Below are 26,122 nucleotides of genomic sequence, written 5' to 3' on the forward strand. Positions count from 1 at the left end.
GCTGCTATGATAGTTTCCATGATAACAGACCCACCATCATGCCTAAAATTAATGTGGTGATAATAAGCTTTCATTTAAGGTATGATGTGGCTTTTTGTAGAGTGTACACATTAAATCTCCCATGAAGAGCCCTTGGCTGCTTGTCTACAATAGATGACTGAAATACAAATTTTTAAAAGCCAGCAAGCTCAAGCCACAGAAGTGTGCAAAAATTTTTCCTGGAGCTGAATTTTTCTAACATAGTCTACGGAATAGGCCTGTATGTGGAAAGTGAATGAATGAATATATATATTTATAATATACCAAGAAGATTCTTCAAGTGGTCTTGCAGAATACCCTATCTCAGAGTGGGCACAGGTAAAGCCAAGGTGAAGAGTGTACGAGCACTTTCTGTTATCCTGGCTTGATGCAGATTTGGGGTCAGTATACCCTGGGAAGCAACACCAGCCACTTGGTGGGATCCTAAGAAATGATAAATGGTCTCTGAAAGAGGAAAAGCACGCATTTATCACAAAGATGTGGGGTGATTGGAGCATGGCAGTCAGTGAAATTCAAAACCATTTGGAGCCAGAAAGTGTAGAAAAGGAGATGAAAGTGTGGAAAGTGGCCACATGCCTATCTGGAATATCCCATCCTAGAGCCAGAGAAGAGGCACAAGAGTGTGACAAAGGTGAGGAATCGAATGTGAAGATATGCAAAAGCATCTGCAATTATCCACATTCCAAATGAACTGGTGGTCCAGAGGAGTCAATGGATCCAACCAGTAAAGGTAAAAGGAACGAGACCCCTGGAAAGCAGGAAATATCCCAGGGTATGGGCAGATGAAGGTGGGGATCCTGAAAGGGAGAGGTCTGTGAAAAGGCACACCATACATTCAAACAGGAAACATGAACTGAGCCAGGTAGGAATGGTCAAATAGGCAAGACAGAAGGAAGGGAGACACAAGATGTACTGTAAATCATCTGGGCAGATGAAGTTTGAGGAAGGAAGGAAGGAATGGTCCAGTTAGGGGAATATACAAGTGCTGAAGAAGAGAAAGTGAGAAGCATCTATAGGATAGATATCCAGATAATGGTTATTGTGAGGGAGAGGAAACAGGAAAAAGGGTATAGAAAAGGCAAGAAGCAATGGCACGAATGAGGCATGTTTGATATTGTGCAAACCCCCATTAAAGACACAGTCTGGCAAGTGAGTAGGGTGAGGAGGACAGAGGAGAACAAAGGAGTGGGACAAAGTAGAGAGGACAGTGGAAGAAACTTCAAGTTACTGGGAAAAAATGGCACTGGAGAAGTAGAAGATTGACTAGCCATCGATGAACCAGTGGGTTAAAAAAAGCAGAAAAGTGGTTCACAGAATGAATGTCACAAATAAATGGGTGGCAGAAGGGAGAATAGCAACCTTGAGAGAAAAGACAGTGGAAAGGTGAGAAGAAAGTAAGAAAAATAATGTCACATAAGCAGAAAGCTCAATCTGATGAGTGCCAGAACTGGCAAAATCCCTGTGTGAGGATAGATGGAAGATATCCTCCAATGAAGAAATGGCATGTAAGGTTGAAACAAGAGAGACAGGAAAAATTAGGGAGAGAAAGAGGGACCCAAATGGAAAGCAGACCAAGGCAGAACTTGTCGATGAGAACCATGAGAGAGGAAGCCCAGAGTGAAGAACATTGGCAAGATCATCCAAAAGGGGCTTGTACAATCAATAGCAAGCCCAACGAAAGACCAGTCTATTGATAGAATGTGGAATGACCAAGAGAGAAAGACTGCAAAGACATAAGCACTTGGTAAACAACAACAAAATTAATCAGATGAGAATGGGCCAAGAAGTATTTATAATGCCTGGAATGGGAGCTTCATGGATGGATGGAGCAAAAACAACAGTGGAATAGGTAGAGTGGAACATGATCATATGATCCACCACTAAGGGCAGGAATTGGACATTGCTTGAGAAACAGCAAGAAAATATGTCATGGGGACATAGAGTGAACGACTGTCTAGTGTCCAAACATCAAAAGTCCTTCCCTCATCTAGAAATGTGCCATAATTAAGAGAGGGAAGGATTGAAGAAAGAAGAGATTTGGATGGAGAGGTGGTAAGTGAACACAGAAAGTAGCGCAAGCATGGTCCAGTCATCCCAAGAACTCCTCGAGGAGAGGCTCACAAAACAGGACAAAAACTCTCAAGAAGAAAACCTTGGGTCCACAACATCTGCCGTGGGAGACACAATAGTGCACGTCCCAGAGGAAGGAGGGTTCCATGGAAGCCAGAGGTCCCAAATGCAAATGAACTTCTCACATAAGTAGTGAAAGAGAAGCGTAAAGCCAAGTGACCAGGAATGCTTTAGCTTGCAGGTGAAAAGGAGAAGGACAAACTTGAGTAATACAAGAGAGGAAGAAACTGCCTAAAAGTGCCAAGCAGTGAGTGGGTGTGAGAAATGATTGAGATCCCATGTAAAGACCCTCCCCAAATTAAGAAGTCACCATAAAAAAGTAGGAGAAGATAAATAAAAGAAGAATGGGCTAACAGAAGTAAATAGTCTAATAAAGGTATGCCAGCCCTGGGTCATCAATATGGTAGACAAATGGCATCATGGTACCAAAGAATACAAGAGGGGCCTATGCCAACGTAAAAGGAAGAGAGAGAAATGGGAATACATGAAAAAAAAACTTGAAAACTAATGGAGAATGGGTTGAGAAAGACACGTAGGAAGGTGTCTAATACATTGAATATGGCCAACTGTTGACTAAGTGAAAAAGATCATAGATGGGACCAAAAGAAGGGATCATACCTGTATAATAGTTAGTAACAATAATATTGATGAACTAGACACCTATAAGAAGGGAAATGAAAAGAAGAGAAAGGCCTGGAAAGGCAAGGAGAAGACTGAGCCAGACAAGGAATAGGAGTAAAGGATAAGGCCAAGAAAGAAGAAAAACCTTGGAAGATAACGAGAACAGAAGCCATTTAACATCAGTACAGGATAATAGAAAGAAAGGAACTCCACTGAAGAAAAAGGGAGGACTAAAATGAACAGCACAACCTGATCTAATGAAACCCAAAAGCAGTGGAACAAAGGATGGAGGAAAAGAGCAGATGTTGAACAGACCAAACAGAGAAGGGAATGAACATCTACAAAGGCATATCTGAAGAATGAAGAAATGCCTCAGATAGAAAAGCAGAGAGAAAAAGAGCAAAAACAGGGAACCAGAAAGTGAAATAGAAAGTAAGGGGCTTGATCCCAAAGCTGGCCAGATAGATAACAATGAAAAGGAAGAAAATCTCCAAATCAGGACAAAAGGAGTCATGAATGTGAGGGGACGAGGTATTTAAATGGTTAGAGAAAGGAAACAATACAAATTATACAGACAAGCAAGAAGAAAAGACAAGCCAAACCCAAGAAACATGGGTCATGGAGTGATAAAACGAAAACTAATAAAGAACACAGGCAACATATAAGGAAAGGAACATAACTGAGAATGAAATCCAGAGAACGAAGGGAAAGTTAAGGTCGTTTCACGAATGGTAAGGTACTATCCAAAAGAGACTGGTGAAGGTCACAATCCAATATATCATTTCCAACTAAGGAGAAAGAAATTCGGCCAATAGAACGGATATAGAAGGCACAATAAGCATGTGGTAATCACAACCCGTTGAACAATGGCTGCAATGACCCTGATTATGTAATGAAACTCCTATAGCCATAGTAGAAATATAGACTAAGTTTGAACCAAGCCACTCACTCAGGACTAAGTATATACCACCGACTTTCAGAATGCAAAATAGAAAAAGAAAAAAAAACAAAGAAAACGAAATACAAAGTTTTGTTTATGATGCAAATCTCAAAAAATTGAACTCAGACGAGGAAATTAAACATGTTTGATCAATACAGTGATGGGGAGATGAATGAAGTTTACAAGAATGCAAATACATAAAGGGATTTATTGCACATGGAGGTGTGTTGTCCTCTGATTGGTAGAGAGCTTTATCACATGATTACATCATGATGCAGTTGCACAATTCACTTAAATCATGCAAAATTAAGTGGTAGGTGCCTCAAGGCTTGTGGCATGCAAATCCCATTGGCAGACGCACGAGGAAGATAGCTAAATCTGTAGATGGAGGTAAGGTATCATCTTGAAAATGTAGTTTTTATACATTCTATTCTGCTGCGACTTTATATCAGCTGTTTTTGTGTGACTTTTTGATATGCAACTTCCAAGTTGTTTTAATATAACGTACTCAACCCTCCAATTCTAAAGACAATGATAGCATATGTCTTTATTCTGGATGGTTAGACGGATAGATCATTCTTATAATGTTATGCTGAAATCACAATGAATAACTGGAATAATTATTTCCATGAGGAACATAGAATAGAAAAATATGGCCAACCATAAATGCACAAAATTATTTCAAATTTCATGCTATTGAATTGCTTAGATAATATTAAATGGTAAAGATTATGGATACTTGTATCCTTAATCTCAAGTACCAAAATATATAGTTCAACAGAAGTATGCAATTATCATTGTCAAATCTTATTCCATTTACACATTCAAGAAGCTGTAAATAATTCGAAAATTTTGTTCTCTTATAGAGAAAACCAAACTAACATACAAGAGAAGAATACAAAGAAGGATTTTTAGGATCTATAACACTGATTGAAGCTATTCTTACTGTGCCAAACTGACACAGTGCTTTTCTTGTTTTGCTGTATATGTCAGGTTTTTCAATGGAATACATATAAGCAATATACTTTAGAAATAACTTACTTTTATCATTTCAGAAGTAGAAGTCTTATCCATTCTAAAATATATACATGTAAAAGTTGCTCTTTACACCATGAGCTTTATATAAACACTTGACACTAACTATAAACAGCTTATTCACATTAAAGCTTTTCAAGCTTTTTAAAGAATGTTCTCAGCAATTTTTGCTCAAAAGAGGAATATAATTACTGTTGAATGTTTTATAACAAATAATCTATCTAAGGCACAGAAAGATTTATCTTAACATTCCTGATGATTAAAATTTTGATTTACTTTGAAAGTTAAATTGTTAACATATTAAATATGGTTCAATGGCCACTATCATGGAAAATATGTTCTGTTTTTTCAAATCTATGTAGTAAAATATTTAGAAACCACTTTATATAATCAACATAATTTGAACAAGAACTTCAAGAAACAGTGGTGTGTGTATATATATATATATATATATATATATATAATACAATTCACACTTCATACCTTAAGTAATCCCTCTATATATAGATATATATATAATACAATTCACACTTCATACTTTAAGTACTCTCTCTATATATAAATATATATATACAACATTTGTATTTATTCCATGTGAAATTTTTATATTAACAGTTGAACTGTTTTACTATTATATTACACTACACATTCTGCACCAAAATAAAATGTTAAACATTCTAATATATATATTTAAAAGACATTGCAACAGTAAAACCTAAATCTTTGATTTTAAATAGACTAGATATAATGTATGCATAAAGTACCCTTTTATACATAAATCGATAACACTCCAAAATACAATACATATATAAACCATACATTTGAATACCTATAAAAACATTTTACATGGGTTAGTTTTGGTATTTTACATCAACATTTTACAATTATACACCATTCTTCTATTTGTACAGAAAATTAGATAACAATTCTGCAACTACTACTACTTAAAACATACATAAAAACTAACATTCTGTATAAACACTAATAAACTACACTAACATTGTAACAGTGATGGAACAGTTTACACCAGTGCTTTAATATCCATCATAAAGTACAGAAAAGCATACAAGTGTTTTACTCTATTGAAGTAAGCGATGTAAAACACTTAATAAACTCCAAAGTTTACATATAAATCAACAATATATAAATATATATGAATTATGTACACAGTTCATTATTGCAATACTAACTTTATGTCTTGGTTATCATACTACAGAAGCATTGATAAAAACATATTTGCTTTCAATCTGTTATACAAAATTAGCAACGAAATTAGAAAAAATCCTCATCTACACTCCAATTTTTACTGATTATTCTTTATTGTTTAATATTATCCATATCATTTCAATCACTTTAGCAATTAACTCATTCCAAAATTCAGCCATTATATACGTTATATGCTATTATTATTATTACAAGTAACACATATCAGGACAGAACTGTTATGCTCTTCATCTCTCTAAATGTCTGTTACTTAAGTAATTGTTGCGAGACAAGTCATATTTAAAATATATAAACTGATACAAATGTAACAGAGTACATGTATGATTTTAATAAAAGCACTTAGTTTTTTAAAATTTTCAAAAACAAAACTCTTCTTACAGCAAGCTCATTCTGTCAAGAAAACCAGTATCTGTATCTATACACACCCAACATAAATTCAAGACGTGTACATTTATAAATTATAATTGCAGACCTCTAAACAATGGTTACCTGTATCAGCTACATGTACTTTTCTTTTTCTATGTCAACAGTCTTTCTTATATTGGTCATCAAACACAAGTTTGTGCATAAACTTATCACATAATGTCATGTTCAAGTTTTGTGAAATAATGATATCATTGGATGTGTTTTAGAAAGATACATTCAAAAACATTACTTACTTGGTAAAACTTCTATAAAGATCTCTAATGACAAAGATTAATATTTTCGAAAATAAAATCTTAATCATTACTATTGAAAGCTTGCAGCTTTAATAGCCTAAGCAGTTTGTGTATTTTGTGAAATAAAATTGGTGCATTCTTACTTTGCAACATATTTTAGATCACAAATGATTAACCTATTAGAGAGTTTATATATTTTTGAATCTTTTTTTAAGGTCAACTTTACGTTGTGTTTTAATTCTATTATCTTCTTGTCCAGTAATACTAAAAATTGGATAAAGCAGTTGATATTAAGCAAGTACCATACATACATTATATGACTCAATTTTTTTTGTGTACTTCTAACACATTAGTACAGGTAATGTTTAAAAAAGCATAAAACTTGTAAACATTTTTCCTTGAAAAACCTTGATAACATTATACGGACGTTTCAAATGTAACTGAATGCTCTATAGAGTGTTCTTTCATATAAAGATTAACTGAATATCTTAGTATTGAAATAGGAAGACAACTTTTTGCTTCACCATTCAGATCAGCTTCTCCGAAATCTTCTAAGCTGGTATCAGTATCTTCTGGATTTACTTTACCCAGCCACTTTTTAGGATGATATTTTGGTGGATAACAGATACTGAAACATACATAACATAACTTTAATAGGCTTTGGGTTATTAATCTTGAAAGCAAGAATAAATAATTTTCTTTTCATCCATTGGTTGACGAGAGAAGGTCTGATCGCAATAAAAATATTATGTTCCACTTTTTTGTCATATTGCAACACATTACATGATGCATTTCCTGATCTAAGACAACTAAGACAATCCAACTGTACGTCAACTGGACCTCCTTGGTATTAAAACTCATTTACAATCAGAATAATTTTGTTATAAATACTTCAGTTGCACACATGGCTGTAAATCACTGGTCACATCTACTGTATGATACTCCAATGCCTTATGTAAAAAAAATATTTGTAATCTAAAATAGAAACTCTACTAAAAAGTTGGTAATGTACAAAATAAATTTGTTTCTAAGTGTCACAAACATTTATTTAAATTAGGAAGAATTTGTGGGTTTTTGAAACTCAAGTGTCGGCAAGCAACTTCCTCTTCCGAATATGTAATTATTATGCTAGAATGAAATTTGTACACGTAGTATAGCTTAAGTTAAACTCATTTTCATACTAGCTATAACATGTAGTTTGCTGCATATTTTAACTAACTTTCTACAAACCATAGTAGAACATACTATGTGTGTAACTTCTACACTTGTCTTCATTATATCAATAACTTTTATTTCCTTTTAATATATATCATATTTTCCTCTAATTAACTACCATTTGTTATACTGATATATTTAATGTAGAGCAATCATTTAGAATTGCAGATTTCTGTTATTGTACTCTTGGTATGATACAGTGTAATATTTCTGTGATATGTTTTCCTTAACTTCCTTTCCAAATACATAACACTGACTTGTAATAAGCCTGCATTAATGAGATAAAGTAAATCAAATTGACAAATAGTACCTCTAATGGGCATTGACATATGATAACTTCCAGGTTATTCAAATTTATATACAGTAGCTTATTAAACAGCACATTACTGCAAGATTAATATAAACAAAAGATTTTACAAGACTAATATAGAACAAGATACTTTATAAAGGTATAGTATTGTATTGTTTTTTTAAGAAATTTGCCTATCAAAATGACATCTTTAATGTGAAAAATAACAGACCAACTTGTTTACCTCAGTAGTTTATTTACAAAGAAAGGTAACAGATATACTAAAAATTAGATAGTTGGTCAGATGTGGACCAGATTGGAACAAAAAATACAGACAGTCCAGGCCCAAGCTATTACGACAAAGTCAGTTAAATTACGATATCTTAGATTGTGAAAAACCCCGGGGAAGGAAGTGGGCTGGATCTGAAGTCAACAAGAAGATCTAGAAAGGTATAGAGGGAGGAGAAAAACTAGGATCTAATATAAACAACTCATGTAGATCACAACTTATCCATTTTAACAGTTTTTGATAGCCAATACTATCTTATATGTTTTTACATATAACAACCAAATCTGAGAATTTTAAGTTATAATTTTTATAGTTCATATTTATAAACCAGCAAGATATATCTACTTTTATAAATGTAAAATACATAAAATCTAACATAAGAAATTCTAAAAATAGTTAATCTGCACAGGAATATAAATGAACAAATTCAGAACAACTGTTTACATAAACAATACAATACCTACAGATAAATGTGGTTAAAATAAATAACCAAACAACACTAAACATTTTTTTTTCTGTAAGGTATCAAAGTAACAACATAAGTAGGTCCTATTTCTTAATTTAACTAAGTAACTAATCATAGATACAAATTATCTTCTCATTTCAAACTACTCAAATGCACAATACTGAAAATTTAAAGAAATATTCTAAGATCAAAGCCCACTACCACAGACTAAGTTATTTTTTATTTATTTCTAGTGAATTTCTACTAGAAAGTTAACAATATCAGAAAGTATCTTACAAACAACTTACTTGTGCCTATATACAAAATATCAAATCCTCATCTTTAGTGTGTAAAATAACAGACAGAGTACTTTATCTCATTAGTGAATGGTTTAAGTCTTAAAACAAGTTCTTAATTAATCTCAATATATAATCAAGATATAAAACATTCTCTGACTAAAAACTTATCATACTTAGAATCATATTAGACCATAAAAAAACCTTTATTACCCTCAAATTTTCATGTAATTTACCAGTCCAATTTTTATCTTAATGAGAGAACCATACATTAAAACGAACCACCAAAGGCTAAAAGCATTTTTTATTTTAATTTATTTACTGCTCATCACCTAAAAAGTTAATAAGCTGTAAATGTACTCTTACAAAGTACTTACCTGTACCTATGTATGAAATATCTAAATGATATATATATATATAGTGTGGAACACTCCAATCTGGGTACTTTTTCTCACTAATCAATGGTGCGAGTCTAAAAAGCAATGAACTTATATCATTACTTTATCTAACATACACAATGCTCTCTCAGTATAAACTACTCACATCACAATTATATTAAAACATTAAAAAGTCTTCCTTACGCTCACATCTTCATCTAATTTTCCAGTAATTTTTACCTTGATGAGGTAACTAGACAACAATCCTCATCACAAGAGATTAAAAACATTTTTTTTATTTTATTCTTTTACTGTATATTGCCTAGAAAAGTTAATAAATTGTAATATACATTATTCGCAATTTGGATAATCTGATAATTTTATTGGTCTTTATTTGTACCCTGCTAATATTGACTATAAACTCACTCACAAGAGGTAGTAATGATCATGTTTAGGGATCTAGGGAATTAACTAATAGTTCAAATGTCATACTTGGCAAACCCAGTCAACTACAACCATAAATCTTGCTTGAATTTGTAAATTTGGCAAACAGGCAAGTTACCCTTTGACACTCAGTATTCAGAATCTGCTGATTAACATAAAGCACTGTTTCGAAAGCAATAGAATGTAGAGATTATTGAAATGGCATCAAATAAGGTTCTAATGATCCTTTTGAGATGTTTCCCTTCAACAACCATATAGATATTCTTATAAAGGTGGGACATAACCATTATATCTTTCCATTTTATTATGCTCCTGTGTGGTTAAGCTGTGGCTTTAACTGAGCTCAAGTTTTTGAAGCTATCATTTGATTCTTCATTATGAACTGTTCCTCTCTGACTCAACTTAAGATTTTGTTGTAGGTAGTATACAATGTATAGAAAGTGCATGTAGTCTTAAGCTTTTTAGTTTTAATATCTTAATTCATTTGATTCAATGCCTTAGGATGTTAAAAAATACAGTTTAGTCTTTAGATAATACAAGATTATTAGAAATACTTAGTATTTGATTATAATAGCATTACTTTAAGGTTAATTCAAAAACTTTAGTGTAAATTTTGGTACAGCATGCACTGTATTATTATCACTCAATGACAGGTAAACAACTGGTGTTGCCATTTGTGTGCATAAAATTAGGCAGCTTTTAAGATTATATATTTTCACTGTTTACTGTTTGATAAGTTTCAATGTTTCACAAAAATTGTTATAAAGCAATATGTCTCTGTCAAAATGTTTGTTAAATAATATCTTTAGATGGTCTATTATCTGCATTATCCAAAACTATTTAACTATACTTACTTTGTTAGAGAGAAAGCACAAAGAATAGGTTGGAAAATAAATTCATATATCAGCTTGTTAGTGAAGTTTTCTTGCTATTCATAAATAAATCCAAATCAAAAATTATTTTACACACAGGCTAGGTAGTTAACAGGATTCATCCATTAGTTTCAGTGGTTTATTACTTGCAGAAGAAACATTAAATAATCAGTTTAAAAAATTCTTTAAAAAAGGACTTCATTGGTATGGTGACTGTATTATAAGTGTATGCATGTTAAACTTCATGAATATATTGCCTTAGTTATATTAAATGAGATAAGATCCTCTTCAACCATTTTATTAATGAGATATATCGAATTCAGTACTGGAGCTGTCATCAGGTTATGATCCTCTTCTCAGTTTTACATTCAAAAACTCGTTTGAATAAATATAGTTGAATTTGTATAGATCCTCTTTTTTTGAGTAATATACATAACTTTGTTACAAGTCTTTAAAATAGTTTAAACTTTGCTCGAAATCCCATAGCACTGACCAATTCTCCTTCAGTATGTAAGCCAAATTACAGAGTGAAAATTAAGGGTATTGTCCAGGGTTATACTGGAACAAACATTGGTCATGTTTCTTGTGTATAAAATTTGAAAAGGGACCACAGCTGCACCACAAACTCGTGGATTTGTGTAATTTTGATACTGTTCCATCTTGCAAATGAACATGTAGAGAAAACCAGAAAATGGAAAGGAGTGGTATAGTCGTCAACCACTAAGGAAGCCTGTTTTAACAGGTAATGTCCTAATCTTTTTTGGAGACTTCAGTATTTATGTTTAGAACATTGACTAAGAAACATTTCTTTCAAGATGCTAAACTGATGCTGAAAGTACATAAGGTGAAAACATTATCTTTCAGGGAAAGCAACAGTTTTACATTTGATACATAAAAGACAAATCAACAATATATTCACTATTAACATATACAAACACAGTTAAAACTCATTATTGGATCATCAGAGCATATTTCAGAGTCGTGTCATACAAATATAAGGATATCAAATCTGTGGAATGCTCTTATATGCATGGAAACCCAATGTGTGACTTGTCATTTTCCAAACATATATAGTATCAATATTATAACCCTGAAAAAGGATGCTAGGTTACTTTGTTTAGGATACTGAAGGGGCACATTGCTGGAATATGAATATGTTTGTTTGAATATATTTGAATTTTACAGACAACTGGTGATAGAAGTTAAATTAATTCCTTTAATAGAACTATTGTGGGTTGATATTTTTAGTTTTGTATGATAAAGCTAAATCTATTAAACACATTATTGATAGCTAACTATATTGCTGGAGTGTCTTTTTTTATTTGTTTAATAAAGAGATTTTGTAGTTTTATGGTTCCTGTTTTTGTGCTTTAATGAAGTAATGTTTATACTCCTGAATGTATATATGGGTAGTATAAGTACCGCAGAAATTGCCTAATGCATACTAACATATAAAAATATTAAGTAATAAAATAAAAGTTTGAAAAAAATTAATGAAAAGAGAATATACATGCGAAACACAGAAATAAAACTAACATTACACAGATAATGTAAAAGGAACCACATAGAATCCAACTTAACTGACTAAAAATAATTACACTAGATATCATTTAGATATTTCACACTCAGATATAGATAAGTGGTTTGTAAAAGTGGATTTAAGGATTTGTTGGAAGCTGCTGAAAAATAAAACACAAATGCTTTAACCTCTGGTGATGGGTTTTGTTGTCTGATTCTCTCACTAACCCTAAGATAAGAACAGGTGGGGGTCAAAGTGTACATGCCACAACCTTTTACAGTGTCATTCAACATAGTATTATATATGTGATGTCAGAGCTATGAACTACTCACTATACCTTACATTGTTGATTTAGCAACTGTTCGTGGAGGAGGAGAGTAAATAATAGGTACAATATATAAAGACACTGAAAAAAACCCTGTGGAAGTTCTAGAGATTATAAAAAAGTAACATGTAAACAGTACAGTGGATAAAAGTATTTCTATTCTTCACATTAACATCACTTTGCACTCCGACTCATCTGAGTCTGCCCAATGTCAATTCACAGACGTATCTCGAGTACAAATACTTTTATAACATATCTGATTTCCTGTGAACAACAGACTTGTATACCTTAATAATGACTTGATACATCTGGTGTACATACACATGGAAAATTCTGAATTATAGTCAACATTCCTTCTCCAACATGAGGTAGATTTAATTGAATGAACAACTGTACATGGGAAATTATACAAAGTTGTTTGGGTAAGGAAGAATTTTAAATAGCTTAATAGGAATGTAAATATGAGTAGCTTCTATTGAGAGAACATTGTGTATGTTGGATAAGGTATGATATAAATTCAGTTCTTTTTTAAGTCCACACCATTGAGTACAAAGAAAAATGGTCTGGATGAGAAAGTCAAACATTATATATTGTTTAGACATTTGATACATGGGCACATGTAGGTAGTTTGTATGAGTATATTTACAATTTATTATGTTTTTAGAAAATGTACAGTAAAAAAATAAAAGCAAATCTAAAAAGTTTTTAACCACTGGAGGTAAGTTTTATTATCTGGTTCCACAACTGAGGTAAAAACCAGATGGAAGGATAGATTAAGATGTAAGGCATTGGAAGACTAATGATTCAACATAAGTAACACATTTCTTATTTAGAATTAGATACTGAGATATATTCAGCACTTTGAAAACCACTGATTAGCAAGAAACAGAAACCAGACAGGAATGTTCCACATTAGATACTACTTTGATAATTCATACAAAAGTTTCAGTTCATCAACTTGTAATAATACATTTACAGTTTCTTTACTTTATAGATGATCTTCAGTTAAATTAAAGTTTCTCTATGGAAGTTTAATTAAATTATATGAAAGAGAGCCCTGAAAAAAATGTTGCACACATCTAAACATCTCATTACATTGAAACTAAACCGCAAAAAAAAACAAGTTTAATGTCTCTTAGATTATCAGCTTTAAAGCTAATTTTTTTATATGTATCTTATTGTTAATGAAACTCTTTTTGGGATGTTACCATCAGTGTTTAGAAATAACAGTGTATATTTTTTTATTTTTCAATGATATTATTGGTACACTTACAGTAGAGTATTAATTAAAGTTACAATATCTCAATATATGAAAATTATAACTTCTGTTACGGTACTTCCTTCTTCTCACAAGATTAGCTAGAATCCCACAATGATTAGGAAGAGGGACTGGTGTGAGGGAAGAACAGACATACCCACCCAAAAGCTTCCATAGGATAGCTCCAGGTATGTTCTTCGCCTATCTGTGGAACGAGCAAGATATCAGGGCGGAAACGTTGAGGAGCACATATGAGTGGGAGAGAATGTGGTAGGAAGTGATCCAAACCAGAGAAAATATCATAACTCAATCCTACAATGAAAAAAAGGGGGTAAACAATGATGTGTCCCATGGTGTAGAGTGGTTAGGGTGTGGGGGACCATACTCGGTATGTCAACTACATCAAAAACCTCCTCGCAGGGTACCGAGAGGGTAGAATGAGGATCATATCATCTTCACCTCAAACCCAAGAACCGGAAAACTGAGAACCACTCCTGGGTATTACACAGGACTAACTCCAAGCTATAGTTCCGGAAATTTGACATCCAGTATCAAAAGGAAGTCTATCTCATGCAATCAACTCCCTCGACCATGAAACAGGTCGGGACCATCCAAAGGGCAATAACATCCACATAATAAGAGAGAACGAGGGACAGCCAAGGATAGAGCTATTACATTTCACCACTGTGACTCACAACATAGATGGAGAAATCGAAGGAGGAAGATAGACAACCAAAACCTGTGTGAGGACTTATGTTGATTGGTTCACTCTAAATCCAAAACCAGCTCTTGGGGTATCAACATCAACATGAGGGTAGGATGAGTGTTCCCAATCAAAGGGTGACTGCATTGTGATGTTTCACTCTGTCGTATGGTTAATTGCAAATCTGAGGATATATATATCATAAACACAGGCAGAACACCACCACACTACTCTGAACTGAATGGTTATAGCCATCTTATGTGGGACCCATCCAGCAGGGTGCTTCCATGGTTGACCACCCCAGTGGCTTGGAAGTGATAAGAGGTAAGGACTCCCACATGATGAAACCCTATTTTGAAAAGCAGACCATACCAATTTATTCAATCGAGGCATGGCAGGGATGAGCAGCTATCCCCTTCTGCTTTACCCATGGGTAGTACGGTCCAGGATGGGCCAATTTATGAAGCAAATATTATGAGGTTATTTACCTACAAGTGATCTTGTGAAACACCCCATCTCAAAGGTGAGTGTGCAAAGCCATGAAAAGGAAAGTGCTAGTCAACATGGCATACAGATTTAGAATTAAAGAATATCTGATCAGGCACCACTTGCCACATAGTGGGATCCATTTTATGAAGGTATGAACAATGGGTCTCTCAAGGAAAAGAATGTATTAATTAAGACTTACCCAGTGTCAGAGTCTGAAATATAGTCACAGGTGGACAGCAAAAACCCGAGGAAGCCGAAACATCAATATGGTGTAAATAATAGGAGTTAACTGTATTAGGGGTGGCCCACATGCCTGATTGTAGGATTTCCTCCAAAGGCCCACAAAGATGAGAGGCAAGGGAAAAATTGAGGTGTTGGATTTGATGAGAGGTAACACAGAACAAAGTACAGTGGGAAGGAGACAAAGAGGAATAAGCCAACTGGATCAAATAACGAACCCAATTGGTGAGGATAAAAGAGGAGATAGATCTCTGGATGAAGAGGGTTGCCAATGGATAAAGAGATGGGAAAGGCAACCACAGAAGGAAGCTGTGTGGGTAATATAACAACAAAGGGCATGCATGGGACATAAAAGTTGATCTGGATCAGGACAAGGGTAAAGATGAGAAATAGAGGGAAGAGAAATAGACAAAAAGGACGAGTTACCCTCAAAACCACCAAAGTTTTGGGAAGGAAGGAACGATAAAGGAGAAGGTAGGTATGGTGGTAAAATACGTGTGTAAAGTTGATGGTGAATAAGTCAGACATTTGACACCCACAGGCCAAAAGGAGAAGGAAATATGCCTTAATGGACAAGTGAAACAAAGAACAAGAGGAAATAGGTTCAAACAGAGGTAAAGTAAAGGAATGGAGGTTCACACTAATACTATCCAGAAGAGCAGGTCAAGGAATGAATTAACATGGTAAGGACGGGTGAGAGAAAAATCCTGCAGTAACAGGAGCAAAGAAAGGTATGGGACAAAGCTGTCCGATTACCTGAAATTGAGGAGACCCCTAGTTGAAAAGCCATGTGAAAAACTCAGAAACACCAGCCACAGTAGGACAAGCAGCAGGAAATTTCCTAGTCTCGACCCAGGTGCGAAAGATCTTCCACTTTCACTAATACACTTCCATGGAGGAAGGACAGATGGATTGAGCTAAATGATAAGCTACACAATGGGAGAAACCAGATTTCCTTGCCAAGGACCAGACAAAAGCCAGGCATGAAGATGGAGGACGTGAAGTGTAAGATGCAGAACCAGTGACTGGGATTGACGAAGGAGGTTGGCCACTAATGGAAGTGGTACAGGAGAGAATAATTGTAGTTGGAGTAAACGAGGAAACCATGGTTTAGCAGGCCAGTATGGAGCAATCAGAAGGACCCAGCATGGAGTGGCATAGATATAGGAAACTACCCCATGAAGCAGTTGGAAAGGAGGATAAGCATAAAGGAATTTGTGCGATCAATCCTGTCTGAAAGCATCTATAGACAAAGCTTGAGGATGAGGTACCAGGGACCAGAAGATGAGTAACTGGTAATTTAGAGCAATGGTGAATGCAATGATGTAAGGAAAACCACACATATTGCAAAGCCACCAGAAAATGAGAGAATTAAGGGACCACTCCAACGGGTAAATCTTGTAGGGGTGGGAAAAATGATCCACCACGAGGTTGAAAGCACCCAGGACATAACATGCAATTAAGAATATGTTGTGCTCGTGGGCCCAATATAGGAGATCCAATGTATGAAAACAGAGGGATCTCGACCAGGTGATTGATATAAGCCACCATCATTGAATTATCGGTATGGATCATTACCAGACACTGTCTGCAATGAGAAGAAAGTGATCCAAAGTCAATGAATGTCTAGGAGCTAGAGGATGTTCATATGTAAGTTCGTCAACAGACCAATGACTCAAAGCCACCTGATGATCAACCCATGCATCCCAGCCTTGAAAGAATGTGTTCGTAAACAGATGTAAATCCAGACAAGGAGGAGGAAGCAAGACATCTGCCAATGTGCAAGTCTAGTCTAACCACCAAAGGAGATCATCTTCAAGGGTAGAAAGAAGTGTTATGGGAGCATCCAATGGATCCCGAGAAGGTTCCATTGATTGTGCAGAGCCCACTGAAGGAAGTGCATGTGTGCACGGCCTGAGGGGGATGAGTGGTTTAATAGAAGACTACATCCCCAAAAGCAACAGAACCTCACATGCAGAAAGTAAGGGAACAAATAGGGCATGGAGAACTGACAATTCTATAGAATGGAGTCATAGAGGAGAAGGTTGGGGCCAACTGAGGTGAGTGTTGAAAAAGACATCTAAATGCACCAGATATTGGGTAGGATGCAGAAAGGACTTCTCCAATTTGATCAGCCAGCTTCGATAAGGTGCTGATGAGTATGACTGGCTGACTCTTGTTCAGAAGTAGCCAGTCATCCATGTAAAAGTGGAAACGCAACCCCAGGACATGTAGATAAAGAGCGAAAGCTCACACCATCTGACAGAAAACATAAAGAGCAAAAGCCAGCCCGAAGGGTAGGGTGCAAAAATTGTATACCATCCCTTGATGAACAAACCGAAGAAAAGGACGAGATTATTTCAAGATGGGAATATGCAGATAAGCATTGGAGACATCCATCTTGGTCATCCAGAGACCCAGATAAAATGCCCCCAAAGAGTAAGGTAGGACTCCATGGTGAAACATGGGAGGTGAACAAATCAATTGAAGCAGTACAGATCAATGACAGGCCTCCAGTAAAACCTCATAAATGATGTGGAGCAGGTTCTATAGCCTGATGTGTGAGGAGGTCCCTTACCACTTCTTATAGATGCTGGCAAGTTATAGGATCCCCGAGGAGAAGGGAAGGAAAGAGGTACCTGAGACAAGGGAGGTGGGGCAAGAAAAGAAATGTTAAATCGCTCTGATAAAACCTGAAGAACTCAAACATTGGAGATGAAAAGGTGCCACCAATGAACAAAGGTCACAAGTTGAGCTCCAACTGATGACAGGCCTCCTGTCCTCGGTCTTTTTGGGAACAACTAACAGATGGGAGTAAAACCCCATGAATGATGTGGAACAGGTTCTGTAACCTAATGTGTGAAGAGATCTCTTACTACCTCTGATAGACTTGGCAAGTTATGGGAACCCAAACATTGGAGATGTAAGGGTGCCAGTGATGAAAGAAGGATGAAAGTCGAGGCTCCAATTGTACCCGAACCCATCAGTTAGTCACCAGAACTGTTGACAGTGTAATATGCATTGTTGAGAAAAATGATGACGTGTTGCACTGAGGGAAGAAGGGACAGGTAGGGGTTGTGAAGGGGAAGGAGGGGAAACCTAAATCGGCCACACACTCAGCTCTGACTAAGATAAACATGCTACCAGATGTGAAAGAGTAGATTGTTGCTGTACAAATGCTGCCTGATACTCCAAGGACTCCAGGACCATATCAAAGACAAAACATCTTAAAAACGAAGCCATACACAAATCCCGAAGATAAGTAGCAGGTAAACAAATCTTTGCAATAAAACAGCATCATGACCTAAAAGGTCCCATCAACAAATAAAACACGTTTGTACAACCAGAGCTGAAGATGACAAATGAGCCAATGTGGAGGTAAGAAGGGAGAGGATGTCCCAAGAAAATCCCTCAGTATTTCTGTGAAGAGCATCAGACAGGAGATGGATTGTGGAAAGGTACCGCAAAAGAGTCGTGAGGGTAAGATGGAGGCATGAATATTGGGCATGGGTGAGACTAACGGGAGATTCGGGGGCCCGCCCCACAAACAAGTAAAATCGAACCCAACAGTTGTTGGTTGAGATATGGACAGTCAGCCCTATTATATGTGAGGGCAGACTGATCTGAAGCATACTAACGCCATTGGCCACCTGAGAGGTGAATTGTTCAGCATGAACCCAAATATTGGAGGACAGGGGAAAACCAATTAGAGTTGGAAAGTATATTCATGCAGTAATGAAGGACACAGGTCATAAGATATGGGAGCATGGTATAAAACATCACATACCTGAGAAATAAAGCCCAAGAAAACCATGGAAGGCCATACAGAATCCTCAGGAAGGGTATGGGAAGGCATGTCAAAATCAGTAGGAGGAAACAAGCAATTAAAGTCCTCGTCAGCCTGCCCAGGTTCCACAGATTCAGGAGGAAGTGTGGCAATGTCTGGAGAGAGCGGTTGATCCATATAAGATTCAATCTCCCTGTGAATAAACTTAGATAAATCTTCCGACAGGTCACCAGCACCTGAAGCCTGTGGTATGGTGTCTGTTGAATGTGAGACACCCAAAGTGGTGACATTAACTTCGCAATTCACGTTGTAACAGTCGTTTGAACTAAGAAATAAATGTGACTAGAACAAGGGTAAGTGAACTGGAATGCTTTAAAAAAGTATGTTGTGAAATTAAACCACTTTGAGAACTAATTCATGATTAAACACTAAACAAGATGAAAAGACATCTGAATGCAAAAGCTGCCAAACAAAAAGTGATAGTTTGGTTGAGGCACAAAGAGGGTATTACATGTGTCACGTGAGTGTACTATTTTCCTATTGGTGGAGAAGTGATGCATGATGATTTGCATGTGACACACGTTGGAATCATTTGATTCTAACAGGGAGGTGCAGAAGACTTGTGGCATACGTAATAAAAAGTTCACATATAAAGGGCAGCATTGATTTGTTTGTATGAATTTAAGCACAAAGCTACACAATGGGCTATCTGTGCTCTACTCACCATGGGTATCAAAACCCAGTTTCTAGCATTGTAAGTCTGCAGACATACTGCTGTGTCACTGGGGGGTGGGGGTGGCAGTACTGAACGAGAATAGCTAATCTTGTGAGCAGAGGAAAGTACCTATCAGAAATACATTTTCAGTATAGGAAAATTGTAACTTTAATTAATACTCTACTGTAAATGTACCAATAATATCATTGAAAAATAAAAAAAATACACTGTTATTTCTAAACACTGATGGTAACATCCCAAAAAGATTTTCATTAACAATAAGATACATATATAAAAATAATTAGCTTTAAAGCTTATAATCTAATAGACATTAAACTTGTTTTTTTTTGCAGTTAAGTTTCAATGTAATAAAATGTTGGAATATGGCTTATTGTTTTTGGCACCAAATAAATTTTACTAAATTTTTCAAATAAAAAATTTGATAAAATATTTAAAGCTTTTTATTTTACATTTGAAATAGTGAATAGTTTTTGTTTGTTTAAAAATATTAAAATTATCTTTAACATATTGCATTATATTTCAAATATATCATAATGTTGTCTATGGAAAACATTATTGACAATAATTTGAGTTACTCAATATTACCATTACTTTTCATGCACATCTCCCTACACCTTACCTGGTTTTTGTAACTCCCACCTCCCATGCCCTGAGGTCATTGTATACATTTTTGCCACACTGCAGGTAGAAGACCTTAAGATATCTTTGAGCTAATTCACCTTAGGTGATAGTTCAAGCCTTGTTCCTGGCTCAGAAGTTTGTCTTTTAATAAACCAGTCTGATCCAAGTCTGTTTGGTTTTTATAAGATCACAAAGGATAAAACGAAAATCTAGGGGTTTAGCATGAAAACATAGAATTGATTAACATATAGATGCAGAATGTATTAGCACACAGATGTAGATGATTCTTTAAAGTGAAGTGTTCCTCTAATAAAATAAAACTGGCTTCATTAGTGTTGTATGTCTTTTGTAATTCTATATTTAGATGAAATAATGCAAAAACATTTAAAAAACATAAACTTACATAAGTAAACAACAGACTTCTATGACTAACCACAATGGATCAGGATACTTACCTGTTCAAAATAAATGAAAGAAGCTTCATGTACTCACTAAATTGCTCTTGATCAAATATCTGGAAAGAGAGAAAAAAAAAAAAACTTTACATTTTCTTCTTAATTTTGTAATTCTACTAGACAAAGTTTTTACCTCTTAATAAAATCAAGTTAACATAATCTGATTCCATCTAAAAAAAATTATTTGGATCATTTACTGGAGAAAAGACTACATGTTCTGTGTAAGTTGCACATAATGTGTACAGAAATCTATTATTCACCACAAATAAAAACTAGAACTACTTTCGAAACTATTTCAAACACTGACAATCACCCAGTGACTCCCCAAATATGAATGGAACTGTTAGGAAGTGTCATCAAAAAATTAATCTAATGAAGCCAATTATATTTTATTTTATTAGAGAAACACTTCAATTTAATGAATCATCTATATCTGTGTGCTAATCCCTTCTAAATTCATGCATTAATCACATCTACATCTTCAATTTTCATCTTATCTTTTAGGATGTTCCATGAATTTAAGTTAATATATGAAATTGGTTATGACATAGTAATAGAAGTCAAGTAGCAATATCTGATCACACAAAATCCTTCTAAAATCCTACTGAACACAGAAGTTCAAAGAAGACTAAAGAAGAAAGTTAATGTTCTATAATGTCTTCACTCAGGGCAGATTGAAAATTGAAAGTTTTGAAAGTTCATGTATTGGTCATGAAATATTATCTTAGCATCAAATTAATCATAGCTCAAATAGTACATGCCATCAAGAAACAAAAGTATTTTAAAATATTTTAGATCATATTTTCTAAGAAAAGAGGCAAATGAGTACATGATTTTCCATAGAATAAAAGTATATATAGCATATTATTTTGATTTTAAATTTGTAGTCAGGTTTGCTATACAATAATTTGCAGATTAATATCATTACTCTGCTATCAGTCTTTTATAACATTAGCAATAGCATATTCATGTACAAAATATATATAAATTTGAGTTTCACCCTGGCATTTTTATGGTTTCTTCATTAATTGTTTCCAACCTGACTCCAACGTACTACATATTTATTGCAAAGGACTGTTTTACTTTTGTTCCCATCCTAACTCTTACATGCTATGTATTTCTATTGTGAAAGATAATTTTTCTTCATTAATTCTGTTTACAACCTGACTCTTACATACTACACAGTTCTATTATCGATAAACCGTGTTTCTTCTTTAATTTTGTTTCCAGACTGGCTCCTATGTACTACATGTTTCTATTGTGGAAGACCATCTTTCGTCATTCATTTTGTTTCCAACCTCACTCCTTTGTAATACACATTTGAGCATAATAAGAAATTTACCTTTGGAGCATGCCTAGCACTTTGATACAAGTCAACAAACTGACGAATTGGCTTGGGATCACAATTTTTCAGAACTCCTTTATGTACAGCTTGCAACAAAGACATACAAAGATCCTGACCTTGAAATCGCTGATATGTGGGATCTGCATCTTTTAAACAATTTTCTATTGTATGAGAAAATTAAAGAAAACTGTAACTTTCCCTACTACAGCAACTTCATTATTACTCCTGGTTTAAAAACTTATAGCATTATTTAATTTTTTTAATAAAAAAAATTCATAGTTTTCAAATTGTATTTTGTCATATGCATGAGGCAGCTGCAATATTATCTAAATTGAAGAAGCTAAAAGTAATTAAACTATAATGTATGTATCTATGAAGACAAGATTTTCTTATAAAATAGCCGGAGACTACAATCACTCTGTCTTTCTGCTATCCACACACAAACAGTTTAACTACTTGGTTTGCAATTTTACTAACTGGTTTCAAAGTTCTAGCTAAAACCATACAGAGATGGAACTTCTAATCAAATTTTCCTGCTTAAATAGGACTTTGATATGACATCTCTTGAATTAAACTTATTTTGGTATTTTTCTAATTGGCTGAGTAAATTTGAAATTGTAAGAAACATATATATTCATTTTGATGTACTCTACACCTAATTTTCAAAGTACATATGTGTGTGTGTGTGTGTGAGCACATATATGCTTCATTCTTAACCTTTTTCCCTAATCTTTTTATAAATATTTATAATTTGACTGGAAGTTTCATGTGTTATCTTTATTGTCTCTATTTATTGTAGAGATTTCCTGATAATAGAATGAGCACATTCTGAAATGCTCAATAAATATGTTGATACATCTATGTCTGAGCCATTCATCGTGAAACGTACAATATGTAGAAATTTACCAAAAAAAGTGTGATAACTTTTTATCTAATGGAAAAACTTTTATATAAGATATATAAATTATATGTTATTCTATACAGACAGCAATACAAAGAATTATGCAAAAAAAGTTCTGACATTATCACTAACTACCAAAAAATAAATACAACTGAAAAAAGATACTGATTTTAAAATATTAAGTTTATCTATAGATATGTATATACTTTAATGATAAAAAAACAGAAACTACTGTAAAAATTTTAAGTTTTTAAGAAAAATACTTTTGGAAGTTAAATCAGTATTTTATTTAGATCACAAATGTAAAAACCTGATGGCTTCCACTCATTTGAAATACACATTTCTTCCAACTTATTTCATACTATGAAATCTGCTCTTTTAATCATTTAGTCTTTCAATAAAGTTACCTTATTGTAATTAAACATAAATGTATGAATTTTTTTTTATTTTAACATTTTCATATGACAAGTGCTTTACTATCATTAAATCATGATGGTTTGAGAAGTTGAAAAATGACAAAAAGTAAAAAGAAATAAGTTCATTTGTTTTGTGAAGGTGAAACATTTTAAACTGATATTCAAATAGTTAAATGAAATTACTACATGTAAGTGTATAAAACTTTGCACTGGTACATCAAAACCAAGAATAAAGTTGTGAAATGTAGAAAACATGCTTTATGGTAGAAATTAAGGTACTACTATATGCTATCTAAAAATGGAAAACTTCCAAAATCTTTAATAACTTAGTTTACAAATAAACACTGAGGAATTAAATTATGATTAAAGAAACAATATTGGATTTTTTGTGGTAAACACTTGATTTCAAGGCTTTTACTTCACATAATTTTAATTAATATATGGAATGAATTTTGAAGATGGCTTGAATGGGTAGTGAAAGAAACTTTATTACAAACTTACAACATTTTGACAAGCTGATGATGATGAAAAACTTGTTGAAACATAGAATATTTTTAATGTAGTTTCTTTCACTACCCATTCAAGCTGTTTCCAAACTTTATTTTCTAAAAAGTTAGTTCCTCATCATCAATTTTAATATTTGAAGTGTTTATGATGTTTGTCATGTACAGAAACTAGCTTAAAAACATAACAAGATCCTACTTCTAAACAAATGAAAATTAAGGAAACTTTAATATATTTACATGGTCTCTCATATTCCAACACATCAGCACAATGTACTGTAATAAAGAGAGAAGTGAAAGAATTGAGAAAGGTACATACCCAACTTTATCAAGGTATCAACAGCTTTCATTCTGTACAGATGCACTAAAAATAAACAAATAAACAGGAGTAAGTTCAACATATATGCATTAATTTCACTTTAGTGTTTAACTACATATTGACAAGCTTTCGTACAAAAAATGTCATTTTACTATTCTTAAATGTACTTATTTATAAGTCTACAAATCTAAAACTAATATTTGTCAGAAACAATTGTAATGGGGTTAAATTAGTGCAAACATTAAATTACATTTAATGATAATGATTTAGTTATATTTAGGGTTGGTCCATGATAACAATTTAATTACATTGATGGTTACATTTCTATTAATTGGATTCTAATATGTAGTATTTTTATTGCATTAGGTACTGTAACAGTTGCTCAACTACAAGTAAGTATATTTACTGGCTAAAAATTAGGATGAAAGATTAATATTGTAACCCTGGCAAGAATATATGACATGAAAACTAAATGATTTAACGTTAACCATGTACATGAAAATAAGCACCGTTTTTCCATAAAGCAGATATATGTACTTCCAACAAACATGAATTTTGGTACCAAAATAAAAAAAAACAATCAAAAGGAATTTAGAATTATATGTGATTTAATGATTGCAGAATTACATCACAAATCTGCTTAAAAACACAGTAAAAACATAACTTTTGTAAAACAATAAATCGCAAAAAGTTTCTACAATGAAATCTATGTCTTAGGAAATTTTCTAATAAAATGAACAACTTGAAATTATGAAAATATCTCAAAATGTACCACTAATTCACATTTGAATTCTAAGGTTTTAAATTAATGTATGTAAATCTTAAACAGACGAATTGTAAGTTACTAGTAAACTGAATTTGGAGATATAAGAATTGTAAATTACATGTAATGTACAATGTTCTAATATTTTCAAATCACCCAATATAATTACAAATTTATATTATTGCTGAAAACAGTAACCAGCAAAAGTATCTATATGATATCTCCATGTAATTTAGTCCCTATAAGTGTAATATAATACACAATGTATGTACTGTTACGCTATGTTTATTTTTGAATGGTACAGTTTGAATGTCCAATACAGTGGTGCCACTACTCCATTAGCTCTTGAGAAAGGCATAGGTTTATTAGTGTCCAACATTTCCATATATTTGTTTAGAAAACAGTTATTTTTAATAACAATACCATCTAGCTCCCAATTTTCACTGAAACACCTAATTATTCCTCTAAACTGTACAGTAGTAACTAATGTAAGTATACCTAGTTTCTATATAGTTTATGTTAAATACTATGATCACATCATCTTCACTAAAATTTATTTCCCTTACACATGTCATACATATAGCTAATTTTTGGTCTGATGCAAGTTATAATTAGCTATAATAAATCAAGCTTTTGGTCAATATGAAAAAAAACTATTTTTTTTGTCATACAAACTATCACTAACATTCTGATTACTTAAGTATTACTGTTACTATATTTATTGTTTTTTACACTGTGTTATATTTCTGATTTATAAACGAGTAACTCTGTTCTTTAATGTTGAACAAGCAGGTGCAGATCTGGGTGGGGGACCCAAGGGTCTAGATCCTCACCCATTTTTGTTCAAGAAATTAATAATTGTATAAG

At 33.6% G+C, this 26,122-nt stretch overlaps 1 protein-coding gene across 14 annotated transcripts in view; it reads right to left on the bottom strand.

The window, feature by feature from the left end:
* Positions 1 to 5,771: 5,771 nt before the first annotated feature.
* LOC106462301 (uncharacterized protein C1orf43 homolog) overlaps positions 5,772 to 26,122 on the bottom strand; it is a 46,702-nt gene continuing 26,351 nt past the window's right edge. For 10 of the 14 annotated variants that reach the window (XM_022389518.1, XM_022389515.1, XM_022389512.1 and 7 more), the window contains 4 exons: positions 24,493 to 24,537; positions 22,351 to 22,514; positions 21,009 to 21,067; positions 5,772 to 7,276 (listed from right to left, as the gene is read on the bottom strand). In XM_022389518.1, the coding sequence (XP_022245226.1) occupies positions 7,066 to 7,276; positions 21,009 to 21,067; positions 22,351 to 22,514; positions 24,493 to 24,537 (479 nt within the window). In that variant the 3' untranslated portion in view covers positions 5,772 to 7,065. The other 4 variants (XR_002611196.1, XR_002611197.1, XR_002611198.1 and 1 more) reach the window with 4 other exon arrangements.

Source organism: Limulus polyphemus, unplaced genomic scaffold (genome assembly GCF_000517525.1).
Source record: "Limulus polyphemus unplaced genomic scaffold, Limulus_polyphemus-2.1.2 Scaffold1137, whole genome shotgun sequence".
NCBI lineage: Eukaryota > Metazoa > Arthropoda > Merostomata > Xiphosura > Limulidae > Limulus > Limulus polyphemus.